The following is a 23,078-nucleotide window of genomic DNA, read 5'->3' on the forward strand; positions in this document are numbered from 1 at the left end:
AACAGAAAACAAAATTTATTTGACAAAAAAATTAAATTTTCTTAACAGCAAATACTGGATGTTTTGGTGAGTTAATCTGAAAAAGATGAGGCCTCAGATTCAGAATCTATTTCTATCATTAGCTCATCCTGGTCATCTACATTCTGCATTTCACTGTACTGATGAGAAGTTGTGGGATTTTGTTTTTCACTAGTGAGTTCACCAGTAAGCCGATTTCTTTTAGAGGAGTGGATAAAACCACAAGTACTGAAACTTCTTTCAGTCGATGCACTGGATGAAGGCATGCTTACCGTCATTGGACGAATCTAACAACTGTGTTGGCTGAAAAGCAGTTGATGAATGTTTCTGTTGATCCTTTTCAAATAATTGTCTCGCTCCCACTGGACATTTAACACATTTTACTAAATGTTTTGTCATTTTTGTTGCATTTTTCAAGTATTGACTATCACAAAATTTGCAAAAATACTTGTTTTACCTTGTACACTTTTAATTTTACAGTAATTTCATATATTCCTTTTAAAGCGAGCACCACTCTCTCGCGAAGTTACTTCGGGAAAGTTTACCGAAGTCCGAAGTACCCGTCACTACACACTCGTTCTACTTCGTGAGGAACACATTCACGCCGGGCGATAAGGACTTCGATTCCTTTGACTTGCTCTCAAAAACCGCCACAGAATGCAAGTAGGCCGAGGCGCAGCAAAGTCGCATGAACAACCTGTCTACACTCTCGTACTCGCTGAACTTCGATCGACTTCGCGAGTAGTATAGTGAGCGTTTTAGGTTTTTTAGTAAATTATGCTTTACTTCGATCCATTCTAAATATTTGCACGTTAATATAGCACCAAAACAATAAATACTGACACTGTAAACACCCTAGCTAGTGGTTCATGGGATTCCCCAGCCCCGATTACTTAGATTTTCGGGGATTTGATCTAAAATCGCGTGAAAGCGAAAAAGCATTTCATGAGCGGAGCGGCAAGTAGGTGTTTGAGCTTCAAGAATAATAATGTTTACGATGCAAAAAATATACGAGGTGAATTGGCAAAAATAATATAGAAAATTCTCGAAAATAATGTTCTGTCCGAGAATATTCTCGCTGAGAATTTTCTGGCCGAGAATATTCTCTTGAGAATATTCTCTTCTTACATCACTACGCGTGTTAGATTCATCTCAAAATACGAATTTAAATACGAATTTACAACAAATTTTTATTTTTTAGTATTTTTATTTACTTGTTATGTTAGAAATATTATTTCTAACAATTATTAAAGCTAATTGGCTCTCCCCAAAGCCATAAATTCCACAAAAAGAAGAAGAAAAAAAATTTCTACGTATTACTACACCCTTCCTCGAGGCACTTACGAAATTTTTTCAAAATTGGAAAATTTTTCATCAAGTTATCGCGAAAAAGGATAAAATGTGAGATTCTATCTAACGGCGCGGCTACTCGCGGGTTAAGGTCGAATTATTAACGTGAACCGAGGACGTATCTTTCACGTGAAAACTAATATATACGTTCCCTAAAAGATACGTTAATTAACACGTGTTTGCAACGTGAATTTCCCGAAACATTTTATTGCTATTTAAGGTAAATAACACGTCTATTGAAGACGAGTTATTCACGTAATTTAAAGAAGTATTTTCAATGTGACATTCCAACGAAATTTTCACGTGAAATTCACGTAAGCAATTTACGTATATTGGTGACAAATGTACCCAAAATTCACGTCTTTAACACGTCGATCTGTTTGCTGGGCCACTGTATCAACTTTTGTGAAAACAACATAAGGCCAAAAGAGCCAGAAATTCTGGTTTTTGAGGAAAAAGATTATGCATAATATAGGTGATTTTGATTGATTGGTTTTGGTGAGAACACAAAAATGAATTTTTTTAAGTTAATACACTTTTATTAAACAGGATGTGCGGTTTTGCGTTAGTTAAAATTAGACATGAATAATACATAACATAAGAAAAAAATATGAATGTTACCTTTGATTATTACTTTTAATCTATTAAAAAATATCTTTAAATACAAATTACTTACAGACTCAAAAATAATAAAATTATGCAGTTTTTTTCCTTCTCCTGTAAAATTAGTCAAAATGACTCGAGCAGTGTTGTTAGATAAGCAAAAATATATAATATGGTGTCAGTGTCATTTAGTAAAAATTGTGGATGTTAGTAGAAAGTAAGTAGTTGGATAGTGTGGATAGTAGTTAAAAAAGTATAAAAATGTGAGATAACTATAATTATTACGATTAAAAAATATCATAGTGTTAGAAGCGAGGAATACTAGCTTTTTTGTAATTATGGACATAGATTAACTGTATAATTATGAAATAAATCTATATCATACACTTTATTAAATTCATTACAAATTTTAGGAATAAGTGAGTGTTTTCCATATACAGTTTGATCCAAACTATCTTATAGACGAATTATGCAACCCTTCACTGATTGACAGACGCCTAAAAAGACTTTGGTCAAAAGACCTAGCTACTAGGTGAATTCCAGAGAGTCGTCACAACTGCCACAAGCCAAGAACTTATAAATCATATTTTCTTATTACTTTTTTTGAAGTAGATTGTAAATTAGCAATGAATAAATAAATAAAAAAATTATACAGTTTGATAAGATTAAATACAAAATATATCTGAACTATGTGATACTGTATTCTGTACTAGAAAATCTATGGAATTTAAAATTGTAGGACAGTCAATTAAGTTATTAAAGAGTTTACAGGGAAAGCACATATCTGAATAAGTTCTTCTATCTTTGAGGAGTAAAAGATTTAAAAGGTTTTGTAAAAGTGAATAAATATTTTCTTACAGAAACGTTATTACAATACGAGAGGTTAGACCTGGTTTGTAATTACATACTAAATTTTTAATGTTGTTCTGAAGCTATTTCCTTATATCATTTTTATAATCAACTATTTTTAATGGGAAATAAGCCACAATTCTACCAAAACAATGATTTTATTAACGTTTCGAAGCCCAAAACGGGTTTCTTTGTCAAAATACAAAATGCTACTAAAATAAACAAAAATGTTGTTGCTAAGTAAAAAAATTCTTCTAATAATTTATTAATGCCCGGTTGCACTAACAGATCTTAGGCTTAAGTCGAGAATATCATAAAAATTAATATAATATAATTATAATATATTACAATAAGAATAGCATAATATAATAATAGATATAATTGATAATAAGGTAAGAATCTAAAATTATGATGCAACGTAAGTGATACTCAAGGAGGCCCTATCTATAAGTAAAGCTTAGCTAAGCTGGGGCTTAAGATCTGTTGGTGCAACCAGGCATTAATCTGACTCATTTATATTGGCAATTCAGACGTATATTATACATTTTAAAGTAGAAGACTTTAAAATGATATCGCCAATATTTACGAGTTGCTTTCCTGGGACGACTTTACTAAAAGATAGTTCATTCGATTACATGAAATCAATCCCCACTCAAGAATATCCGTCACAAAAAAATCATAGCATGTGATCTGTCTTTAAAAAGACAACCAAATGCAACGATGACAGTAAAATTCTCGCGTTAGAGATTCCATAGTAAATCACGAGGGAGAACCAGGAAAAAACCTCGTGATACTATCCCGACATCGTAAGTATTTGGTCTTACATTTAATTTACTTTCAAAAAACTAATACCAAATTCTGACTTTAATATGTTTAAATTATAAATATGTAATATTAATAATACATAGATATACATTAAGTAATATGTACTAAAATATAAAATTTGTACTAACTCGATATGTTATTGACTTACTAATCGTGGTATTTTCTTTCTATTGACTTCCTCTTTCAGTATGGGTAACCACATCCTACTGCATTCTACCGAGGAATTTGCGACACAATTGGTTTCATTTAGCATAATTAGAGCCGCTTCTTTGATTTTTCTCTTTTTACTATCTGATTCTTTCAGGACTATACTTGTATCTCTCCACTGAATGACAATAAGACTGATGTTCACTTATTCTAACGTTTAATGGTCTTGATGTTTCACCTAAATAAAATTGTCGCATTCACAAGGTATTTTATAAATGCAATTCTTTGTCTTTCTTGTTCATTGTTAGATTTAGTTTTTGATAGAATAGATCTCAATGTGTTTGTTGTTTTGAATGTTGTTGAAATGTTGAATTTATTTCCTATTGTTTTAAGTTTTTCGGATAGCCCTTTTATATATGGTATTGATATTTTCCTCGTATGATTTCTTGTTGATTCCGTTCTAAGTTTTTCTGTTCCATTCGATCCAATCTTGACAATTCCTTATTTATAAACGATAAAGGATAATCATTTTTTTAATAAAACAGATGTTAACAATTGTTTTTCTTCTAAAAATGAATTTTCGTTAGAACAAGTAATTTTGGCTCTATCATATAAGGATTCCCTTTTTAGAAGAAAAACAATCATTGTTAACATCTGTTTTATTAAAAAATGATTATCCTTTAACGTTTATAAATAAGGAATTGTCAAGATTGGATCGAATGGAACAGAACAACTTAGAACGGGATCCTACAACATTCACAAGAAATCATACGAGGAAAATATCAATACCATATATAAAAGGACTATCCGAGAAACTTAAAACAATAGGAAATAAATTCAACATTTCAACAACATTCAAAACAACAAACACATTGAGATCTATTCTATCAAAAACTAAATCTAACAATGAACAAGAAAGACAAAGAATTGCATTTATAAAATACCTTGTGAATGCGACAATTTTATTTAGGTGAAACATCAAGACCATTAAACGTTAGAATAAGTGAACATCAGTCTTATTGTCATTCAGTGGAGAGATACAAGTATAGTCCTGAAAGAATCAGATAGTAAAAAGAGAAAAATCAAAGAAGCGGCTCTAATTACGCTAAATGAAACCAATTGTGTCGCAAATTCCTCGGTAGAATGCAGTAGGATGTGGTTACCCATACTGAAAGAGGAAGTCAATAGAAAGAAAATACCACGATTAGTAAGTCAATAACATATCGAGTTAGTACAAATTTGATATTTTAGTATTACTTATTGTATATCTATGTATTATTAATATTACATATTTATAATTTATAATTTAAACATATTAAAGTCAGAATTTGGTATTAGTTTTTTGAAAGTAAATTAAATGTAAGACCAAATACTTACGATGTCGGGATAGTATCACGAGGTTTTTTCCTGGTTTTCCCTCGTGATTTACTATGGAATCTCTAACGCGAGAATTTTACTGTCATCGTTGCATTTGGTTGTCTTTTTAAAGGCAGATCACATGCTATGATTTTTTTGTGACGGATATTCTTGAGTGGGGATTGATTTCATGTAATCGAATGAACTATCTTTTAGTAAAGTCGTCCCAGGAACGCAACTCATAAATATTGGCGATATCATTTTAAAGTCTTCTACATTAAGATGTATAATATACGTCGGAATTGCCAATATAAATAAGTCAGATTAAATAAATTATTAGAAGAATTTTTTTACTTAGCAACAACATTTTTGTTTATTTTAGTAGTATTTTATATTTTGACAACGAAACCCGATTTGGGCTTCGAAACGTTAATAAAATCATTTTTTTGGTAAAATTGTGGCTTATTTCCCATTAAAAATAGTTGGTTACTAAATTTTTAGTTGATAAAAATAGTGTTAATTTTAAATAAGATATATAAGGCCTATAAATGACAACACTGCTTCCTCGCTGCCCAGCTAATGCACGCCAATGGACAGCCTAAGTCTGACGTCACAACTGTCACAAAATTGGGAGAAGTTAATGCCAAATATAGGGGGTCCTGGATCTCATAAAAGAGCGGTGATGTTGCAATCAATTTTATCCATCGCACTGTACGGGGCCCCAGTATGGCACGAGGCCCTGGAGAAGAATAAATATAAAGACATGCTTCTTAGAGTACAGAGCAACCCTCTGATCAGGGTGTGCAGCGCGTACAGAACCGTATCAACTATTGCCTTACAGGTTGTGGCTGGTTCTGTGCCGGTGCACATTCTGGCCAGAGAAAGAGTCCGAATGTATCAGAGGGGTAACGGGGCAATTGGTTCAGGACCTCAAGAACGAAACAGAAGTTTGGAGATGTGGCAGAGGGAATGGGCAGTCGAGGTCGAAAAGGCAGCCTGGACGAGATCTCTGATTCCGGATGTAGTAAGGTGGTACGAGTGCAGGCACAGGCGCGTCAATTACTACTTTACACAGTTCTTGACGGGACATGGATCGTTCAGATCATATACCTATCGTATAAAGAAGACCGCGGACGATCTATGCCCCGAGTGTGGAGTGGTGGATGACGCGCAACATATCGTATTCGTATGCCCGGCATACCGTGCGGGGCGTACCGAGCTGCAGCTGGGTCTGGGGTCTCCTCTAGGCGAGCCTCACGAGCTTATGGATAAAGCTATCAGTAGCAAGAGTGACTTCGACTGCAAGCAGGATGACCCTTATTATTTATTTTATTTATTTTTAACGTGTTTGTGTTGTAGAGGGCAGCCAGGGTGGGAGGACCTTTTACATCCAACCTACGCTGACTGCTTTATCATGTTATTTTACTTTATTTTATTTATTTGTTTATTTAATTTTATTTATACAAATATTTTATCGATTTTACCTTTGAATTTTATTTATTTTATTTAATATCGTACCATAATTTTATCCATACAAAATTTTTTTTATAATCGTTCTTCATTATTTCTCATAGGGAAGTCTATTTACGTAATAATTTATAAGGTATGAGTGTGAGTGAATGAAAACATGAATGCTTGGAGTTACTCGTAATTGCCGACTGGTATCTTCTTGCTAGTTCCATGCTGGATGGGGGGCACCCCGGTTGCCTCACCCACACATGGGTTGCACGGGACGGTCGTCTTCACTGACCGGTCTTTTGCGAGGTGTGTGTGGGGTGGGGCAACTAGGGGGTCACTTAGTCTGCGGAACGCACGCGAAAAGTGCCAGGGGGAGTTAAGAGTAAGGTCGACGGGTCAGTGTATATACTCGCTAAGAGTGGTCCCGGACTCGTCGGCTGGAGAAAGAGGAGGTGAGTTTAGTTGGTAGGCGATCCGGCACGGTGAAGCGTGGCGGATTGAATCCAACACACCTGTGACACCTTCCCAGACGGTCTTTAGAAGATTCTCACCTCCCAAAAAAAAAAGGTGGGCAGCGAGGAAGTAGTGTTGCCATTTACAGACCGTATATATCTAATTTAAAACTAAACAGTCTGTATAACGATCAATAAGCCAAAAATATATAGTCCCTGCTCAATTTATTAGACTAACCCCAGAACTATCAGTTTTTTAAATTTGACTCACCTTAAAAGTATGTTCAAAGTCATACAGAAATGCTGAATGGGTTAAATAATAATTACTTAATAATCGTGCTAATTAATTAAGTTAAAAATGATGAGACTTTTTGATTGAAATGTGAAAACTTGACAGATGACAATATGATGATTAGTTTTGTGCTTAAAAATGTAAATATCAAATAATATCTAACATTTACCAGTGGTAGGAGCCGTGTTTTTTTTTATTACAGCAGAAATAAAAATACTACTCTGGGCTAATTAGCAAAATACAAGAAAAAGTTATTTACCAGCAATTTTATAATCGAATCTTGTTATTGTATGTATTAATAATATAGATATGCAAAGTCCGCACATAGTGTGCTACTTTTTTTATAAACAAAATGGCGCCCGAAAATCGTGTTTTTTTCAATTTTTGCTCTATAACTGCAAAGATTTTAACTTTAGACCAAAAACACCCAAATAAAAATTCACCGCAATTAAATTCTGCACAGAGACGTGTTTCTTCCGATTTACTTCGACGAAAACTTTCCCCGGAAAAAGCGGGTTTTTCCAACAAAATCTTTAATTTTCAACTAAACTTTTAGATAAGTAGTTGTTAATCAATAATTAAATAACTTGGTAACGTAAAAGCCCTTTCCGTATGTATTATAATTCCAGAAGCCGATGGAAATTGAATGAACAGTTTAGCAACAATTGAAATGTTAATTAAAAATTTACGGTCGCTATAAAAACGACAATAATTATGATGCATAAGAATAACTATGATTTTTTCATAAAAAGACACTATACCTATCTAATGTACTTTACAGAATTGAAATTGGACTATTTAAGCGGCCTCAGGAATATTTTAAAATTATAAACAATTTTTTGGTTTATAAACAAATAGAGTATCTCGGGAAATATTAAACTAAATTAAATTGTGAAAACGGTATTCGAAAGACAGCGGCAGGGCGCTTCTTTTAAAAGAAAAAACGTTTAATTATGACGAGTGGTTCCTGAGATACAATCGGTCAAAGTTGACCGGAATTTACGGCAAAGATATAAACAATACGATCATAATTTTCAAACCATCACCTTTTTATTTTTGTCCTCTTTCTCCACACCAATTTTCATATCTTTAAAATCCTCATAACATATATTATTATAATAAAAACTATCGATAATACGTGTGAAAATTGCCAAAAATAGCAAAATTCCAATCAAAAATTAGGTTGGAGAAAATGTAACCCTCAAAGTTCAAAATTGGTATACGTTAACAAAATGCATTTTCTCGGCTTCCCATGGAGCAATTTCCTTCATTCTTTTTTTGTTCCCTAATAACTCGAGTAGGGCCATCGAACTAACGCATTATTAAATGTCAAACTTGCTTTTGTTTTGTTATAATAGATTAATTTATTTATAAGAACAGAAAATTACATATTTTTTCCAGTAGTAGGCTTTTTTTTAGATAAACTTACTACAAGTGTACCTTTCAAAGTTAAAAACATAAATATTCTCATTTGAAAGCTGTATAATTATTTAAACAATTTTTATTTAAACAAATTAAAATATTGTGTTATAATAAATAAATTAATTTATTATAACAAAACAAAAGCAAGTCTGACATTTAATAATGCGTTAGTTCGATGGTTCTACTCGAGTTACTTGGGAACAAAAAAAGAATGAAGGAAATTGCTCCATGGGAAGCCGAGAAAATACATTTTTTTTTAACGTATACCGATTTTGGACTTTGAGGGTTACATTTTCTTCAACCTAATTTTTGATTGGAATTTTGCTATTTTTGGCAATTTTCACACGTATTATCGATAGTTTTTATTTTAATAATATATGTTATGAGGATTTTAAAGATATGAAAATTGGTGTAGAAAAAGAGGACAAAAATAAAAAGGTGATGGTTTGAAAATTATGATCCTATTGTTTATATCTTTGCCGTAAATTTCGGTCAACTTTGACCGGTTGTATCTCAGGAACCACTCGTCATAATTAAACTTTTAAAAGAAGCGTCCTGCCGCTGTCTTTCGAATATCGTTTTCACAATTTAATTTAGTTTAATATTTCCCGAGATATTATATTTGTTTATAAGCCAAAAAATTGTTTATAATTTTAAAATATTCCTGAGACCGCTTAAATGGTCCAATTTCAATTCTGTAAAGTACATTAGGTAGGTATAGTATTATTTATGAAAAAATCATAGTTATTCTTATGCATCATAATTATTGTCGTTATTATAGCGACCGTAAATTTTTAATTAACATTTCAATTGTTGCTAAACTGTTCATTCAATTTCCATCGGCTTTTGGAATTTTAATATATACGAAAAGGGCTTTTACGTTACCAAGTTATTTAATTATTGATTAACAACTACTTATCTAAAAGTTTAGTTGAAAATTAAAGATTTTGTTGGAAAAACCCGCTTTTTCCAGGGAAAGTTTTCGTCGAAGTAAATCGGAGAAAACACGTCTCTATGCAGAATTTAATTGCGGTGAATTTTTATTTGAGTGTTTTTGGTCTAAAGTTAAAATCTTTGGGAGTTACAGAGCAAAAATTGAAAAAAACACGATTTTCGGGCGCCATTTTGTTTATAAAAAAAGTAGCACACTATCTGCGGATTTTGCATATCTATATTATTAATATATACAATCATAAGATTCGATTCCAGCAATAAAATTGCTGGTAAATAACTTTTCCCAAAAATGGCCTATTCTCCGATAATCAGCCCAGACTATACCGGATTTCATAATTTTGGTATTTATCGGGTTTTCACTCGAATCCCTTGAAATTATGCTAAAGGCTGTATGACACTATACATTTTCTTGTATCATTTCTAATATCGTTTCTGATATGTCAAAAAAATGCATAGTGTCATACACAGATACAAGAAACGATATCAGAAACGATACAAGAATTTGTGTCAGGCACAGATTATTGTACAAGAACTGCGCCAATTTCTGCGCAAAGAGCAAAAACGTAAAACCTGCTGGTAAAACATCTAAAATGTCAAAATTACTTACTCATAATGGCGGCAGAAATGAAAATGGGATAATGTATTGATGAATTTATTTGTGTTTTTGTAGGTATTATTTATAAATCTTTTATTGATACTTAATATACCGTTTGGTATGGACTACTGTTCTACTAATAACCATATATTTAGCTCCTAGTAAAGTTCAAACTATAAATTTAGGTTTCATGGTGCATAATTTTTTAATAGACGAAAATACAATAGTTCCTAATTTGGATCAAACTGAAGATAATTCTAATGCAAATATTTTAGCACAAATATCAAAACAAAATAAAAACACAAATAATCAACCTCAGTCAACGTAAAATTCTGGTTAACATTAAAATGTTAATTATATAAAAGTTTATAAATTTTATAAAATATTTAAAATCAGCTGTGTCTGTAGATGCAGTACTACCATAACGTGACACAGGGTGACAAACAAAATTTCGACCAATCACGTGCCGAATTTCATACAATTTTCGATACAAGAACTTGCATAGTGTCATACAGGGCACAAATGTACGTACAAGAAATGATACAAGAAAATGTATACAAGAAACGATATCAGAAACGATATTAGAAATGATACAAGAAAATGCATAGTGTCATACAGCCTTAAGGAATTAAGCAGTAATGACCATTTTTTTTTAATGAAATATGTTGAGTAAACAATATGAAACAGTGCATAATAGTAGGGGAGAAAAGTATGGTAAATGTGCAGTTACTTGACCGTTATGGAAACCTATTGGGTTGTGAAGAGTAGGTAGTAAAACCAAAAAAAGTTAAGTATAGTTTTCCATAAAGTGGGGCATTTTCCATTTTTTAATTTAATTTTCCATTTTAAATAATCGTTTTTTTCGATTATAGCGCAATCTATCCATAATTCAAAAAAAATGTCTCGAATAAAAGTTACTTATTTTTGGATAAGGAATCCAAATCTGCAATAAAAAATGGGGGATCCTATTTAAGATTTCAAAGACCCCCCACCCCACCTCCGTGGGGGTCGTGTTTGGTGTCATTCAATAGATTTTTCAAAAATATTGAATATGTGTATTTTTCAGTTTTTTGATCTGATGTTCATTTCGATTCGCTTTTTTTGTGAAACTTTGTGACTAGCCCACTTCCTTACACCCCATTCAAATCGTCAGATTTTTTAAATATACACTGTCTTGCATGTCCTTAACTTAGCTTAAGGCGCATTCTCACGGTTCGATTTTAGTTGATCAACTTTAGTGGATCAACTAAAATCGGTCAAGTTTGTTGTTCACACATTTCAAACAAAATTGAAGCAATTAGATTTAATAAAATGACGCCAAGTGTAGTTATACGAAAAAGCATAAATATTATTAGTAGTTTACTGATTCAGCAACTCACGAAAATTATGTTAAGATGGAATAAAAACATAAAACACGTTGTTTCTGGATACGAAATTGGATTAAAAGAAGAAATGAATCTAGTGTTTCAGAAACTCTGCTAAAAGGAGGATACAGTAGGATATAAAAATCTGCACATAACGCTCCGTGACCATTTTAAACTCATTTTGTTGATATGAAGGATAAATTTTTACGCAGACTGAGGAGATAGAAGTGATTCAAGTCGACCAATAAATGTTCATACGCTTCAAACGCGGTTCACCTCGTCTAAAAAATGTCGATTTACTCATAAATTGAACGATAAAGTTTGACTTGATCAATCTTTTGTCGAATCAACAAAGGTTGACTGATTAAAATTGAAACATGTGTTCTCACAGCTATTCGCATTCGATTTTAGTTGATCCGCTAAAGTTGATCAACTAAAATCGAACCATGAGAATGCGCCTTTATCTGATGATTTCGAGTTTTTCTACGGATAAATTTTTTTTCGGACCCCCCTTAACGAGCTCCGCTGAATTAAGAGCCAATATATGGTGAAGTAGAGGAACATTTACAGGGTGCAAGGTTTCTCCCCATGTGATAATCTGACGCGCTCGAGTAACTGCAAAAATCCCCGCTCGGGCTCCCCTACCATAAAATTTCCAATGAATTTTTCCATTTTTCAGGGGAGGGCGACCCATTTTTTTTCAGCTAAGTGTATTTTTGAAGTGTTGGTTGGTTTTTTTTGTAAACAAAAATAAAAAAAATATTAAGTAGTTTAAAATATGTACTGTAAAACATAATTTTTTTATGTGCTCATACCAATTTCCCAAGATTTATTAAAAGAAAACATCATTTACACAAAGTCATTTACCAAATTTACGGCATGCGCCCGCTCTTGAGAAATTAAAGGGCATTCCTGCTGGAAGGTTAACTACTTCAATTTCATACTTAACCCTTAAACGCCCAACCTTTTTTAGGTTCCATGTACGCCCAAGGGTGGGTAAAAAATGTCCACCTCGAAAATAGCTAATATATTTATTGAGAGTTGTTAGAAATGGATTAAACTTAAGAATCTTATGCTTAATATACACAGATTCTTCTAAAATATCAATAAAAACAATTTACAAACCTTACAACAAAATTACAAAGTACATCAAAATTAACATACCAGTAAAAGCCAGCAATTCAGATTTGTCGATTTTCACCACATTCTTCCTTTTAACCTCCTCATTTGCGGATAATTATGTAGATTATGTAATTTATATGGATTATCTTCCTGCCAATGAGAAATTATAGAGAAACCTTTAGTAAAAAGTTTTACCAAGGGTGTACTTTTTATGCCCACCCATATTTAACTCAAGATGCTACTTTTATTTTCAAAAATATCGGTAGAACCAAATTAGCATTCGATAAAGGGCTGGCTTTTTAACAATAAATATTTTTTTTTAATTTTTAAACACGTAATAAATATGTTACAAGGAAATACGCATTAGGTGGACATTTTTTACCCACCCTTGGGCGTTTAAGGGTTAATACAATCGGTTTAAATTATTGAACTTTCCAGTTTGGTTTTCACGAGAATTAATTGAACTTGTCATACAGAAAAAAATAGCTGATAGGAATTTTAAAGCATCAAGCAACTCGTATGAGGAATTTTCAGTGTTAAGGGAAAGATGTAAATCATTGCAAGCAGTATGTTATAAAAACTATTTAGAGAGCATTCAAGCAAATCTTTCAAGCAATCCCCTCTCTTTTTGGAGACATGTTAATGCTACACGTGGATTTAATGCTTATCCTACATAATGTAATGTCTAATGAAGGTGGGAATGTAAAAGCTCAGTGTGGTGAGGATATAGTCAATCTATTTGCCAATTATTTTTTGGGTACATATAATGATAGTGAGTATAATTTACCTATCTTTGAATTAGAGTACAGTGTAGATATCCAAACTCTGAAATTTAGTCTGACTGATGTTTTTGAGAGAATTATGAGTTTAAAAACTACATATTCTTCAGGGCCTGATGGCATACCTGCAGCACTTATTAAGAACTGTATGTTTTCTCTTTGTAAACCTTTACAACAAATTTTCAATTTATCATTATCATCATCTGTATTTCCACATTATTGGAAAAATACTCTTCTTACACCTATCTATAAATCTGGAGTGTGTAAATAATTAGAACCTATAACTATAACTATTCAATCAGGAATACTCAAACTTCTAGATAAATTGGTATCGATAATCTTACCTGGGCTTGCCGAAACATAATTATTGATGAACAACCTGGTTTTTCTAACGGAAAGTAAACAGTAACAAACCTTGTCAATTACCAACAATACTTGTTGGGTGCATTTGAGAATAAGATTCAGGTTGACAACATTTATATTGATTTCTCAAAGGCATTTGACAGAGTTAACCATAACCTGTTGGTTCATAAACTTCATGCATCTGGCTTTGGTGAACCCATTGTTAATTGGATTAAAAGTTTTTTGATGGGATGTACTCAACAAGTTCGTATTAACAATTATATTTCTAAAGAATTCCATTTTTGTTCTGGTGTCCCACAAGGGTCCCATTGTGGTCCCTTGCTCTTTAACTTGTTCATTAACGATATTAGTAAGGCTATCAAAAACTCACACTGTCTACTATTTGCTGATGATCTTAAGTTATTTCATTACATACATGATATATCAGATAGAGATCTCTTGCAAGATGATATTAATAATATATGTTTATGGTCGAAACAAAATGGTTTAAGCCTAAATGTTGGGAAAAAAGGGAAAACCCGCATCCACCACTGGTGAATTACCAATTGCGTACTGCCGGTATTACTTCTTGAGATCAAAGTGCCGACATGCAAGCGGTTTTACTGTCCCTCTTTATACTGTGCTGTAGATATAGTTATTGTTATGAATTTATAGTTTAACATTAATTGTAATTGGGCTTGCCCGTTGATAAATAAAATAGTAACTTTTTCTTGGTGCACTATTGTATAGGATCACCTAGGGTTAGTGCGACAGCAGTGTTAGTGTGACAACATTAAATACTAATTTATATTGTGCTTTTATTTTACATATGATGTTATATTACACTTCTATTGCATTTCAACAGATTATTTAAAAAAAATTGTTTCAGTCTCTTCTGTTTTTTAGGTTAAAATCATAGTATTTATTTATGTATGTATTTTAATTCGAATTTAAAATTCTGATATATTAGTCCAAATTTTGGATTTCTTCAAAATTATTTGTATTTAATTATGATTTTTTCTCTGCATAGTATTGCATAACTTATTTTAAACATTTAAACTTATTTTAAAGGCCTATTTGTCTTTATCTATTATTTTTTTAGGCATGTCACAGTAACCCCACCGATTTTCACAATGTGGGGTTTCTGTGACAGTGAAACATGGGTATAGTGTGACATGTGACACTATCACCACTTACTACCTTAGTTTACTTGCAACCTACTATTAACTTGCAACCGTTCATCAGAAGAGCAAGGGATCGCTGGATCTATCACTCTATTAAAAGAGCATCAAATCACTGGCCAATCCTCCAGTCCATTACAAAGGTGTCAAATCACAAAACTTTCTGTTGGGCAAGAAACACCAGGGAAAGTGGTTGAGCATATGCTTCTGGAAAAGATAGTTGAAACTAGAGTAAAAAGGAAAGTTAAACGAAGATTTGATACTGCAGAAATAATAACAAAAGAAGAATATGTACATCAGTTCTTTAAAGACAAAAAGGCTGAGTCCATTAAAGGAAAATAGAAAACCTGCCCAAAAACAATCAAGAAAAAGTCAAAGAAAGATGAATCAGATAGTGATGAGGAGATAGAAGATATGTCTTTAAGGGAAAGTGACGAAGCAGAAGAGGAATTCTTAGAGGAAACTGTGACACTAAAACCTGTAAACGAGGAAGACAAGGAAGGCTCTTTTATAGTTGCAACTTTTATGGGTGGGAAGCGTGGTAGAACTGCTTTTAGGTATGTGTGTGCAATTGAAAACTTTGATGACACTAAAGATGAAATAGAAGTGGTAGGATTAAGAGTGTTCATAAGGATAAAGTGTTTTGTTGTTAATGAAAAATACAGTTCATTTATTAGAATGTCTCAGATTATAGGAATATTGATGGATCCGATATTATCCCTTAATGGTGAAAGAATTCGGTAACTTTTAATGGAAAAGTCGATGTTTTTGAATGTTAGATGTTACTGAATTTGTAAAATAAGAAAAGGTTCTCAATAAAATACCTACGTTTAATAAAAAAATTGGTGTTTTAAATAAGAAATTTCACATTTTTTTCCTAAAATTGTCAAATTTTTAAATGCCAACATTTGCACATGCACGCACTTGACAGGGTTAATCATAACCTGTTGGTTCATAAACTTCATGCGTCTGGCTTTGGTGAACCCATTGTTAATTGGATTAAAAGCTTTTTGATGGGACGTACACAACAAGTTCGTATCAACAATTATGTTTCTAAAGAATTCCATTGTTGTTCTGGTGTCCCACAAGGGTCTCATTGTGGTCCCTTGCTCTTTAATTTGTTCATTAACGATATTGGTAATGCTATCAAAAACTCACACTTTCTACTATTTGCTGATGATCTTAAGTTATTTCGTTACATACATGATATATCAGATAGAGATCTTCTGCAAGATGATGTTAATAGTATATGTTTATGGTCGAAACAAAATGGTTTAAGCCTAAATCCGACTAAATGTTCTTGTATTTCATTTGGTCGTATAAATAATCTAACAGCTAATAGATATGTTCTTAATGATGTACTCTTGGATTCAGTTACTGAGATTAAAGATTTGGGTGTATTATTGGATTGTGCATTGACATTTAGAAGCCATTATCTTAAAATTAAGGAAACAGGATTTCGCAATCTTGGCTTTATTTATCGCAACAGTCATGATCTCTCACCTACTGTATTCAAATTACTGTACTGCTCTCTAGTGCGCTCAGGACTTGAATACTGCTCTGTTGTTTGGTCTCCATTTCATCAAGTTTACATTGATGGATTGGAGAGCGTTCAGCGGAAGTTTCTAAGATCCTTAGCTTATAAAGCACATACTAATATAAGAAATACTGAAAATTTCGTCATAGATTATTCTGGAATAATGTCTCAATTTATGCTGCTACACTGAAGAACCGCAGGTTGAGAGCGGATATGTTGTTTCTATTTAAAATTCTAAACAATGCTATTAATTGTCCCTCGTTATTGGATAATGTGTACTTAAACACAATACACAGAACTCGACACACTGCACTCTTTTATATTCCTTTTCATAGGACTGAGTATGCTCGTCATTTTCCCTTGTCGAGAATGCTCAGCTTATGCAATGACATGCTACTTGATCCATTCTGTCCAAGCATTAATGTCTTCAAAAGGCAGATTGGGAGTTTAATGATTTAAATATGTGATATTTTTCATCTTCTGTAATTGGATATACTGTGTTATTTTCCAAATTTTATTGTTTAATTGTCTTTTATTCGTTGATTTTTGATGTTTTTTGTACATAATTTTTACTTTTACTATTTTTTTTTTGTATTCGTTTGTAAATGGTTCTACCGTCGAAATAAATAAATAAATATATAGAGATACAACAAGAAAGCTTGGAGTTTGTAGATTATTTTTGGTTTTTGGAATCTATTATTATTTTATACACCAGTGTATGTGCTTTTTTGTATCCATTTTTGATTTAAATAAAATAAACAGATAAAATGCATTTTTAACGACAAACCATGTAACATATTTAACAAATTTTGAAACGATCCCATTAAATTTTTATGAATTTGTACATATTAGAATAATTGATTCGTTATACGGCATTTCGCTTTGCGGCCATGTTTCGTGGAACGTATCTAGGCCGTAAAGCGAGGTATGGGTGTATAATAATTTGTTACCAATCTTTTTGAAACATCCTGTACTTATATCTGACATTTCTCTACAGCACTAAAGCTTGTCATGGACCGGGAGCTATTAGTGAAATATAATATAGTACAATAAGTACACCCACAGACGATACAAGGCATATTTCAGAATATAATATAATATAATATTATAGGTAATAATATAGGATGAGGCAGATAACTGGCCTATTAGAAATATCTCGAGAACTAAAGGCAACAGAATCATGAAAATTATAATGAAGGGGTTTTGACGAATGATCTATTAAATGAAAATATTTTCATCTCTTTGCAACTTCCGGTTATACCGGAAGTTGCTTATAACCTGGTTTTTTTAAATGGGACACCCTGTATATTTTTACATTTTTGGATTCTCCTCAATATCTTCTTCCTTAAAATATAAGATTTTGTAATATTATACAGGGTATTTTAAAAGATATTTACGTTTTTTTATTAATTTCGTAGCAATATTCACACCCTGTAGAATTGTAATAGTTTGACATTTAAAACTCTGCTTACGTTCAACTGATTTTTAATATAGTCTATTATTGTTAAGAATCATTAGTATAGCTAATTTGAAAATTTTAGTATACAGGGTTGGTCGAAACTCGGAATGAATATTTTCTGAGTTTTCTTCAATAGAACACCCTGTTTTTTAGTATTGTAATGAAATGATATTTCATAGTACTTTTTTATTTTATAAGTATTCCCTATACCTAACTGCTTTAATTTGTGAGTTATTGGTGATTAAATCTAAACATTAATTGCAACAAAAAATGCGTAAAATTTTATTAGGTTGGCCGTGAAAATATTCAATCACAAATAATTTTTCAGAAATAGATACATATTAATCCAGACTGATTCTTAAAATTACCAATAATGGTTTAGCTATCAAAATATCTACGTAGTTAAGATTGTTGGTGCGACTAACAATTAAGCACAAATTAAAGCAGTTAGGTATAGGGAATGCTTAAGAAATAAAAAAGTACCATAAAATATCATTTCATTACAATACTAAAATACAGGGTGTTCCATTTAAGAAAACTCAGAAAATACTCATTCCGAGTTTTGACCAACCCTGTATACTAAAATTAAAAATTTAGCTATACTAATGATTCTTAACAATAGTAGACTATATTAAAAATCAGCTGAACGTAATTAGAGTTTTAGTTGTCAAACTACTACAATTCTATAGGGTGTGAATATTGCTACGAAATTAATAAAAACACGTAATTATCTTTTAAAATACCCTGTATAACATTACAGATCCTCATATTTTAAGAAAGAAGACATCGAAGAGAATACAAAAATGTAAAAATATACAGGGTGTCCCATTTAAAAAAACGAAGTTATAAGCAACTTCCGGTTATACCGGAAGTTGCAAAGAGATGAAAATATTTTCATTTAATAGATCATCCCTGAAAACCCCTTTATTCCAATTTTCATGATTCTGTTGCCTTTAGTTCTCGAGATATTTCTAATAGGCCAGTTATCTGCCTCACCCTGTATTACATTATATTATACAGGGTGATTGATTAGTGGGGTAAAGCTCAATAGATCCGCTATAGTAATAGATAGCAATAAAAGTTAATAACAAAAATTTTAGCCACCTTTGAGCTTCACATTACAAAATTAGTTAGAATGTTACAGGGTGTTCGATAACACAGTGGCAGACCAAACTTATGTTTTTTTAAATGGAACACACTAGATTTTATTTTAAATTAGAAATCCTGTTAACTTCTCCATCACAAAAATATAAAGGTTTGTTATGTTATACAGGGTATTTACAAAGTTATAACCAATTTTATATGAAAATCGTAACAAGTTCAACTCCCTGTATAACTAAAAATAAACAAAACAGCAATGGTTTATTAATGCCATATTTTTTTACGTATTGTCAAAATTTTCAAGAATGATTGATATTGCTAATTTTCTTTATATCAAATACAGGGTGAGTCAAAACGTAAGTACATTATTTTCTCAGTAATTTTAAATGGATCACCCTGTATTTTATATTACTATTAAAAAGTACCATTACCGTACTTTAATTTTTAAATAACATTCCCTATGTCTAAATTTCTAGAGGAGTAAACCTCAATAAAATAATCCCCACTATCACGGTGGAAGGCATCGTGCCAAAGATATGAGAGATGCGAGGGTTAGAGCATCACAAACGATCCCTTCGGGATACCTGGCGACCTCCCGAAGCAACCTAGCCTTAACAGGGTAAGGGCGCACTGCCACGTCGGACGCGTAGCACGTCCCGACTCGTCGGAATTCATATGAATAAAACCAACTCAAAAAAACCTAAAGGGAAAAATAACGACGACTAAAGGCAAAAGGACAATGACGATGCATTAATTAGTAAAATTGAGAATAGGGAAGAACAGTCACAAGACGACACAATAGATGAAGATGAGCAGAGAAAGTTTGAAAGGGAAATGCTACAATGGCACGACCAACAGCCTAAACTAAACAGGTCGGGTGCCATAAAGCACTCGACACTTGTAGGGGAAGAAATGAATACAAGAGAAGAAGAAGAGAAAGAGGAGGAAGAGGAAGAAGAGGAAGACCCCTCGGTGAAAATCCTGGAAGCGAAAGCTTTCACAGAACGTCACGAAGAAAAAACGGAAGAAGAAAAGGGAGGAACTTGGGAAGATATAGAGGAGAGTGTCTTAACAGCCTTCTTGTTCGACGAAGATGACAGAAGAGAAATGCAGCAAATGAAAAAAAGAAAAGGGGACAGCCTGGAGATACAGGAAAAATTCAAAAAAGAGAAACTTGAAGAAAGCAAAAAATATCCAGAAGAAACCGACAGGGAAAAGGTCCAACGGAAAATGAAACAAATACTTGATATACTTAATACAGAAGGCCCAATAGAGGACGAAAGAATAAGAATGAAAAAACTCGTAGGGAAAATCAACTTTATACAAAACCGAAAAATTAGCCCAAATCAAACAACACAAGGGGAGGAGAAAAATATGAGATGCGAACAATGTAAAATTAAGATCGAGCAAGAGAGACAAAGAAAAGAAACAGAAAAAAATAATAGGAATTGTAAACAAGGGGGGAGGCATAGACACCTTTAGTCAAGTCCACGAGAAGAAATGGGAGGACAAGGTGTTTGAAAAAACGAAGTGGGAACATGGGGGACTGCAAGAGACAATTGAAAAAAAAAGAATGCATAATAATAACTAAAAACGAAATAAAAAACGGGGGGTAGAGGGCGTCATAAGAACGCTCAGGGAAGAAGTAGCAGAAATCATTCAGGAATGCAAAGTGGGCGACATAGAGTACATAGAAAATGTAAAGAAAAGCTCTATGGCCAACCAAAGGAGGCAGTGGTACACATATGTAACCAAAGTGGGTGAACAGGGAATGTATGAAATGGCTGTAAAGGCCATAAATATAATAAAAAAAAAAGGGAGAAGCCCCCGGAAACCATCAGAGTCATCGTTAACAACGAGATACATAAGGAAGATGTGCGAAAAGCTCTCGAATTTGTGGGGAGAAAAGAAAATATAGTATGGGAAATAGTTATTAGAGGGAAGGAGATGGATAAAGGGGAGAGGCATGAGCAGGAAGAAGCCCTCCTAATCAAAACGGGGGGAAATCATACACTGATGTATTAAAAGAGATGAATCAGAAAATTGATATAGGTAAGATTGGCTTAAAAGTAAATAGACTAAAAAAACAGAAGGGGGAGACATCCTCGTAAAACTAAAGGGGAAGGGAGCAGCCGAGAAACTGAAGAAGCAGATGGACAGTAAAATAACGGGAATGAGCATGGCTGTTCGGAAGAAAGAAAATTATTTTTCCATCACTGCAATAGACCCAGGGTTTACAGAAGAACAACTAATAAGCGCGATAACAACATATACCGGTATTCCCGAGGACGAAATAGATGTCAAAACGCTACGTATAAATAGGCATAGGGAACAGGTGGCGACCATAGCCGTACGCCCCTCAAAAGCAGAAGAGCTACGGAGGTATAGAACAATAGTAATAGGTTGGGTTGTACGCCCCATAATGGAACGCCATACGCCGATTAGGTGTTAGAAGTGCCTCCATTATGGTCACAACACCTATGAGTGCAAAGGGGAGAGCAGGGTAGCATGCTGCTACAACTGCTTTAAAAACGGGCATACAGCGGTGCAGTGTAGCAGCGCTGCGTACTGCTTAACGTGTAAGGAAGAGGGTCATAGAATGGACCGCATGACATGCCCAGCCTATAGAGCGTGGATGTACGGCAGGGGAGGGGAAAGGGAATCCATAAAGAATTAATAGAAACAAAAGCGAAAGGGGAGAGGTGGTTTTCTGAAGAACAGAGGTGGGCCCCTATACAGCCCACTAGTGAAACAGGAAACCACCTTTCATAGGGTAAATTTATCGATTTTAATCATACATATTTATATTTATTTATTCGAAAATTTTATATATACATCTTTTATTTATATAAATTTTATTTATATAAAATTTAATTTCACATATAATTTTAAAAATCTTAGTCTGTTGTGTATTGTCCAGTATACCATTTTAATCTTTTTATTTATATTTATTGTGTTCAATATATACAAACGGATATGGGTCAACTCTCTAGGGAACTGAACCAAAAATGAACCTTAAGGATCAACCTGGTATAAGGATAATGCAGGTGAACGTGGGTCGAGCAAAACGCGCACACGATCTGGTCCACGCGAAAGCCTGCACGCTAAAAATGGACTTACTCATCGTCCCGGAACCTAACAAAAAAATAACGTCGGACAGTGGCTGGGTGCAGGATACAAACAAAAACGTGGCGGTGCTCTTCAGAAATAAAGATCTTGGCGTGCGTGGCATAGTCAGGGGCGGAAATTATATCCTCATTAAGATGAAGGATTTTTGTCTCCTGGCATGCTACACATCTCCAAACATACTCATCAGAGACTACAAACAAAAAGTAGATGAAATAATGAGCATCGCTACAAGAGAGAAGCAAATAGTGATTGTCGGGGACATCAACGCAAAATCTAGGTCATGGGGCTCTCCCATGAATGATGAGAAGGGAGAGTTCTGGAATGAATGGATAGCCCAGGCTGGCCTCCATGTACTCAATAACAACAAACCCACATTCATAAGAGGGGCCAGCAAATCGCATATTGATGTAACCATTGCAACCGAAAGGCTATCCAGACGCATAAAAAATTGGGATGTCCTCGACGAACAGTTATTCACTTACCACTGTTACATAACGTACGAGGTGATGGTTAAAGGGAGGGTTCTAAGAAAACCGATAGGTCGAAGAGAGAAAATATATAACAAAAACAAGTACCTATCGGAGATTAAAAAAATCGACGAAGACGCAATAACAGATCTCGGCCAACTCAGGAAGACACTCGTTAATGCCGTTGAGTTGGCCACAGAGAAGACAAAAAAGAACGAAAGAACCCCCTATTGGTGGACGGATGAGATAAGAGAACTACGGGAAGTGTGCCTCCGA

At 33.3% G+C, this 23,078-nt stretch overlaps 2 protein-coding genes across 4 annotated transcripts in view; one reads left to right on the plus strand and one right to left on the minus strand.

Annotated features, from left to right (window-relative positions):
• LOC114338480 (cyclin-dependent kinase 12) overlaps window positions 1–23,078 on the minus strand; it is a 324,741-nt gene that overhangs the window by 276,012 nt on the left and 25,651 nt on the right. The gene's annotated exons all lie outside the window — the stretch shown is intronic.
• LOC126880807 (uncharacterized) lies at window positions 15,524–20,688 on the plus strand. Its single transcript, XM_050644869.1, has 2 exons — window positions 15,524–15,666; window positions 19,980–20,688. The coding sequence occupies exons 1-2, from the start codon at window positions 15,524–15,526 to the stop codon at window positions 20,686–20,688; spliced, it is 852 nt and encodes a 283-aa protein (XP_050500826.1).

This window comes from Diabrotica virgifera, chromosome 2 (assembly GCF_917563875.1).
Source record: "Diabrotica virgifera virgifera chromosome 2, PGI_DIABVI_V3a".
NCBI lineage: Eukaryota > Metazoa > Arthropoda > Insecta > Coleoptera > Chrysomelidae > Diabrotica > Diabrotica virgifera.

Excerpts from the sequence above, each read along its gene's own strand:
- LOC126880807 (XM_050644869.1), top strand. The coding sequence starts at position 15,524 with ATGTCTTTAAGGGAAAGTGACGAAGCAGAAGAGGAATTCTTAGAGGAA. Across the intron at positions 15,667-19,979 it reads CGTGGTAGAACTGCTTTTAG|GGAAGAACAGTCACAAGACG; the intron begins GTATGTGTGTGC and ends AATTGAGAATAG.